Source organism: Myotis brandtii, unplaced genomic scaffold (assembly GCF_000412655.1).
Source record: "Myotis brandtii unplaced genomic scaffold, ASM41265v1 scaffold103, whole genome shotgun sequence".
Taxonomy (NCBI): Eukaryota; Metazoa; Chordata; class Mammalia; order Chiroptera; family Vespertilionidae; genus Myotis; species Myotis brandtii.
Window position 1 is genome coordinate 1,396,350 of NW_005353460.1, and position 5,846 is coordinate 1,402,195.

The 5,846-nt window shown below is 59.3% G+C and overlaps 1 protein-coding gene across 1 annotated transcript in view; it reads left to right on the forward strand.

Moving 5' to 3' along the window:
• The window catches only part of ADGRA2 (adhesion G protein-coupled receptor A2), a 31,752-nt gene that overhangs the window by 25,135 nt on the left and 771 nt on the right, over positions 1 to 5,846 (forward strand). Inside the window, exons 13-21 of the mRNA XM_014536854.1 lie at positions 27 to 188; positions 889 to 1,113; positions 1,299 to 1,515; positions 2,458 to 2,666; positions 3,394 to 3,521; positions 3,844 to 3,967; positions 4,465 to 4,610; positions 5,057 to 5,146; positions 5,381 to 5,843. Of these exons, the coding sequence (XP_014392340.1) occupies positions 27 to 188; positions 889 to 1,113; positions 1,299 to 1,515; positions 2,458 to 2,666; positions 3,394 to 3,521; positions 3,844 to 3,967; positions 4,465 to 4,610; positions 5,057 to 5,146; positions 5,381 to 5,843 (1,764 nt within the window). The remainder of the gene's footprint in view (positions 1 to 26; positions 189 to 888; positions 1,114 to 1,298; positions 1,516 to 2,457; positions 2,667 to 3,393; positions 3,522 to 3,843; positions 3,968 to 4,464; positions 4,611 to 5,056; positions 5,147 to 5,380; positions 5,844 to 5,846) is intronic.

Sequence of the window (5,846 nt, forward strand, 5' to 3'; positions counted from 1 at the left end):
GTCCCCGTGCCCCCCCCCCCCCCCAGCTGGTGGAGGACATGGTGGACATGGCCAGCAACCTGATGCTGGTAGATGAGCACCTGCTGTGGCTGGCCCAGCGAGAGGACAAGGCCTGCAGCGGCATCGTGGGTGCCCTGGAGCGCATTGGGGGGGCCGTCTTGAACCCCCACGCCCAGCACATCTCTGTGGTAATGTGGGTCAGCCAGGAGGGGGCTCCTGGGGGCCTGACACTGGGCGGGAACTTAGAGTCATCCCGAAGGGAAAGGCTTCTCTCAGGCAGTAAGCCCTCCAACTGTGCACCTGCCATGAGCACCGAACTTGACTAGATTCCCAGTCGTGTGGCCTCAGATCCTGAGTAGTCAGGGGCAGTGAAAGAGAGGGAGGCCGGTGACACCGGGGAAGTTACGCTCGGCGTTATGGTGGGGAACCAAGTTGCTGGGGGATAGCACTGTGATGGAGTGTAGAGTAATGGAGCCTTCTGTCCCCTGAGGCGAGGGTGACATTTCCGATGGTGGGTCGTGAGCCAGTTAGCGACCACGGCAGAGCACCTACCACTTGCAAGATATTGTGCTGGTCCCTCGGGAGATGCAGGAGGTCAAACAGGCTGCTCTGCAGCTTAGTTAGGGAGGCAGAACAAGCCCGAGTTAAGAGGGGAGCAAGATACAAGGTGGGGTGTGAATGCGTGGGAGGAAGGGCCTTAGGAGGAAGAAGGCACCATGCCAGGGACTGGGGAGGATCCATGGCGACATAAGACTGGCCAGGCCTGGAGAAGAGAGTGAGGAGTAAAGGCAGAGGGACAGGGCCTGAGCCGACAGGGACTGCGCAGTCTCAGGCAAGAGAGGCCAAACCGTATCTCAGAGGGTCGGGTGACAAGTTCCCTGTCCCTAGAACTCGAGGAACGTGGCATTGGAGGCCTACCTCATCAAGCCGCACAGCTATGTGGGCCTGACCTGCACGGCCTTCCAGAGGAGGGAGGCCGGTGTGCCCGGCGCCCGGCCCGCAGGCCTTGGCCAGAACCCCTCTCCCGAGCTGGAGCCCCTGGCTGATCAGCAGCTCCGCTTCCGCTGTACCACCGGGAGGCCCAACGTTTCGCTGTCATCCTTCCACATCAAGGTGGGCGCTGGGGCAGGGAGGACACTAAGAGGGAAGGTGCCCAGATGCGGGTGCCTGGTGAGGGTAGATGATCTGAGAAGAGACAGGACCCAGAAAGGGGGGTAGGGGAGGCAGAAGGAGGGGTAGGAAGACATCAGAGTCCCAGGATATCTGGTGTCTCTGAGGAATTCCTGTGTCCCCCCCAGAACAGCGTTGCCCTGGCCTCCATCCAGCTGCCGCCCAGTCTCTTCTCGTCCCTTCCGGCCTCCCTGGCGCCCCCAGTCTCCCCAGACTGCACCCTGCAACTGCTCATCTTCCGAAATGGCCGCCTCTTCCGCAGCCATGGCAACACCTCCCGCCCTGGAGCTGTGGGGCCCGGCAGGAGGCGTGGCGTGGCCACCCCTGTCATCTTCGCCGGAACAAGTAAGGGGATGAACTCTGGGTACCAGGTGCCCAATGGGATCCCTCCGAAGTGTCTGTCCTGTGCCCCTTCATCCTGCTCTTCCTCACCTACCAGCACCCCTAACATCCTGGTGGAGGTGGCAGAGAATGGTGGCCCCTCACCATTTCCAAGGAGGAAGGGGGACACAGACATCCCGTAAACAAAGGGGTTGGTGGAAAAAAGGTTCAGGAAGACACTGGATTTTACACCCCAGATGTGTCAAATTTCAAAAGGGCTCTAAGTACAAACCCTTGACCCACCCAGACCTCCCTCAGTCCCACCTTCCTAACTTGGCGCCAACTCTCCCAATCAGGGAGGCCCTCCAGAGTCCCCTCTGCCTAGGCTTTCGCTCCTCGGCATGACCTCCTGACCCCAGCCCTGGACTCCTCTCTTTTAGAGAATGTCACCACCGCACTTTTGGCACTTAGAGTGGGCCACGTCCCCGTGCTTTTATTTTTATTTATTTATTTGTTTGTTTTTAACCCTCACCCAAGGATATGTTGTTGCTTTTTATTGATTTTAGAGGAAGGGGCAGACACACACACACACACACACACACACACACACACACCTTGATTGGGTGCCCCCTGCAGGTGCCCCAACTGAGCTGGAACTTGAAATCTGGGTGTGTACCCTGACTGGGAATCAAACCTGCCACCTCTTGGTGTACAGGACAACACCCAACCACTGAACCACACTGGCCAGGGCCCATTGCTTTCATTTTGATTCATCCTGGTGTCTCCCCAGTGAGACTGAGGACCTGGGAGCAGGCCCACATTTGGCATCTAACTATCCACCAAGCCCAGCGCACACCCAGCCCAAGGGGGTTCTGTGCCTGCTCAGCTGCTGCTTGGTTCCACCCAGCCAGCCCCACCCCCACCCCCACTCCGTGGCCTTTTGTGTGGACTTCCTCCCCCCTGTAGGTGGCTGTGGCGTGGGAAACCTGACGGAGCCAGTGGCCATTTCCCTGCGGCACTGGGCTGAGGGGGCTGAACCCGTGGCTGCTTGGTGGAGCCAGGAAGGGCCCGGCGGCGCTGGGGGCTGGAGCTCCGAAGGCTGCCAGCTCCGCTCCAGCCAGCCCAACGTCAGCTCCCTGCACTGCCAGCACCTGGGCAATGTGGCCGTGCTCATGGTGAGGAGAGTAGGACTGGGGGGTGAGGGCCAGGGGACAAGGGAGGTGTGTGAGGTGGAGCTGGGGCTCTCTGATCACCCAAGGCCACAGAGAAATCAAGGACAGCAGCCTTGTCAGGCCTCAAAACTGTCAGGACTCAGGGCAATGTCCCTCTGGTCTCCCCCCCCCCAACACACACTTTTCATCTTCATGAGACAGGGAGGTCCTTACACACACACACTTTTCATCTTCATGAGACAGGGAGGTCCTTCTTCCACTCCCAGAATGAGAGAGCGGGTCTGGCACTACCCAGCCTGGTCTTCTAAGACCCAGCCTGCAATCCCCGATGTCCAGGTTATTAAAGTGGGGAAAAAATCTGGGAACATTTGTCCTTTCTGATCACCCTCCTTATTCACCCCCATTCGTTCCCTCTTCCTCACCACATGTCACACCCTGAGCAGGCATGCAGCTGTATTACAGACAGACTTTCCTCTCTCTCCGCATCTCCGGTTTCCAGGCTGGGGACCTGGAAAGTTCCTAGAAAGGCAGGCAGTAGATTTAAATGCTACAAAGGCCACCTTTCTAAGTGAATATCATGGTACCTACACCTTTGTCTACGCAGATGGACTAAGCTGAGGATCAGACCGGGCTTGGGAAGAGGAAAACTGGCCTGGGGCCTGGTCAGGACTCCACGGGACAGCCCTTACCTGGCTTCCTAGTACACACTTCCTCTCCCTACTCTTCCCAGGAGCTGAGTGCCTTTCCCAGGGAGGTGGGGGCCTCGGGGGCAGGGCTGCATCCAGTCGTGTACCCCTGCACAGCCCTGCTGCTGCTCTGCCTCTTCTCCACCATCATCACCTACATCCTCAACCACAGGTGGGAGCTGTTGCAGGAAAGGAGGGTGTGGTGGGAAGGCTTGGGGGCGGGGGTGTCTCACTAAGTACTGGCAAGTGTTCCTTTCCCAGGTCGGTCCACATGACTTTGCCAGGCTCTTGCCTAGCATTGCATTTGAAGGTTCTGGGGTTCGGAAAACACATTTTGTGGGTTAAGACCTGCCTTCCCTGGAGCCTCTATCACATTCCCACATGTGCATGCACACAGATACCTGCCACCCCCTCTGTGGGCCTCCCCATGGCCTTGAGGCCCCCTGGGCCTGACCTTGGGCTGGGTGGCCCATTAATTACTGTCTCTGGGGCAGCTCCATCCATGTGTCCCGGAAGGGCTGGCACATGCTGCTGAACCTGTGCTTCCACATGGCCATGACCTCCGCCGTCTTTGCAGGAGGCATCACACTCACCAACTACCAGATGGTCTGCCAGGCGGTAAGAGGAGAAGGGGCTGAGGTGGGGGTTGGGGAGCTCCAAGATTAGTGATGGCAGCCCTGGGCTGTAGGGAGGGGCAGGAGAGGAAAAAGGGGACTCATGCTAATAGGCCCCAGCTCCATTGTTCTCTCTGTGCCCAGTCTTACTTGTCAGGGGAGAGGAGCATGAGAGTAGAAGGTAAGAAGTAAGAAGCAGGAAAATTAGGAGGTGGGACTTCAAAGTGGAGAGTAGGAACCTGCGATGGAGGAGAGGTCGGGGACGAAGCAGATAGCAGTAACTAAGTCATGGAGTCACCAGAGTGGGGGGAAAGCCTGGGGTGGACGTAGAGAGGGTAACAGCAGGGACAGACCTGGGGGAAGGTCTGCGGGAAGTTGGGGGCTGGGAACATGGGAGGAGTGGGAGCACACTGTGGGGCTGAGGCTCTGGCCTGGCCCCAATGGAAGCAGCCCCTCCCTGGATGTGGTCGCAGTCCCAGCCTCAGCACCTTGATCCCGCAGGTGGGCATCACTCTGCACTACTCCTCACTGTCCACCCTGCTCTGGATGGGGGTGAAGGCCCGCGTCCTCCACAAGGAACTCACCTGGAGGGCGCCCCCTCCACAGGAAGGGGACTCTGCCCCGCCTGCTCCCCGTCCCATGCTCCGGTACATGCTTCCCGATATCAGCTTTGCAGGGGGGAAGGGCTCTGAGGGGGGCGTAGGACACCAAATCAACTCTCCCCGGGGGGATGCAGGGTGGGTCCAAGGTCCTGGGAGACCACTGTCCCAACGACAGAAGAGGCAAGCTCTAGGTGGTGCCCGGTTGCTGAAGGTCATGTAGTGGGCACTGAGCAGGGACCCTGAAACCCTCAAATTCTGCACTTAGAGTGAGAGAGAGGTCTGGCCTCTGTCCCTTAGAATAGTCTTGGCCAAGTCCCCTAGGGATCTACCAAGCCTGCCTTGTAAGCGCCTTGCATCCATGGCAAAAAAAAATCCTGACAGAATTTAAAGGGGAAAGAAGATGGGATGGAGACCCCGAGTCAAGGGTTCTGAGCACCTGGTTCCTCTCCCTTGCTCCTCCTCTCTCTGACCCCCAACCCATTCCTTTCCAGGTTCTATTTGATCGCTGGAGGGATCCCACTCATTATCTGTGGCATCACAGCTGCTGTCAACATCCACAACTACCGGGACCACAGCCCCTAGTGAGCACACTGCCTGCCTGCCCCAAACCTACCCACCCCAGCACCAGATGCCTTCTAGTCCACTGGCAGGGGCACCTGCGGGCTCACCCAGCCAGTGACCCCACCCAAGCCCGTGCATGTTGACTAAGCCAGTCTCTGCCTGTCAACTCACTGCATCCTGTCCCCACCCACCCAGCCTCTGGACCCCGCCTCAGACTTGCTCTCTCCTCATCCACTGCCCGTGTCTCCCCTCAGCTGCTGGCTGGTGTGGCGTCCAAGCTTAGGAGCCTTCTACATCCCGGTGGCTTTGATCCTGCTGATCACCTGGATCTATTTCCTGTGCGCAGGGCTGCATCTGAGGGGTCCTCTGGCACAGAGCTCCAAGGGGGTCACGAGCAGGGTCTCCCTGGACCAAGGGGAGGAGCTGAGGGGTTCCACCAGGCTCAGGAGCAGCGGCCCTTTCCTGAGTGACTCGGGTTCCCTTCTGGCCACTGGGAGCGCAGGGGTGGTGACGCCCGGACCCCCAGAGGACGGGGACGGCCTCTATTCTCCGGGAGTCCAGCTGGGCGCGCTGGTGACCACGCATTTCCTGTACCTGGCCATGTGGGCCTGCGGGGCTCTGGCCGTGTCCCAGCGCTGGCTGCCCCGGGTGGTGTGCAGCTGCCTGTACGGGGTGGCGGCCTCGGCCCTGGGCCTCTTCGTCTTCACCCACCACTGTGCC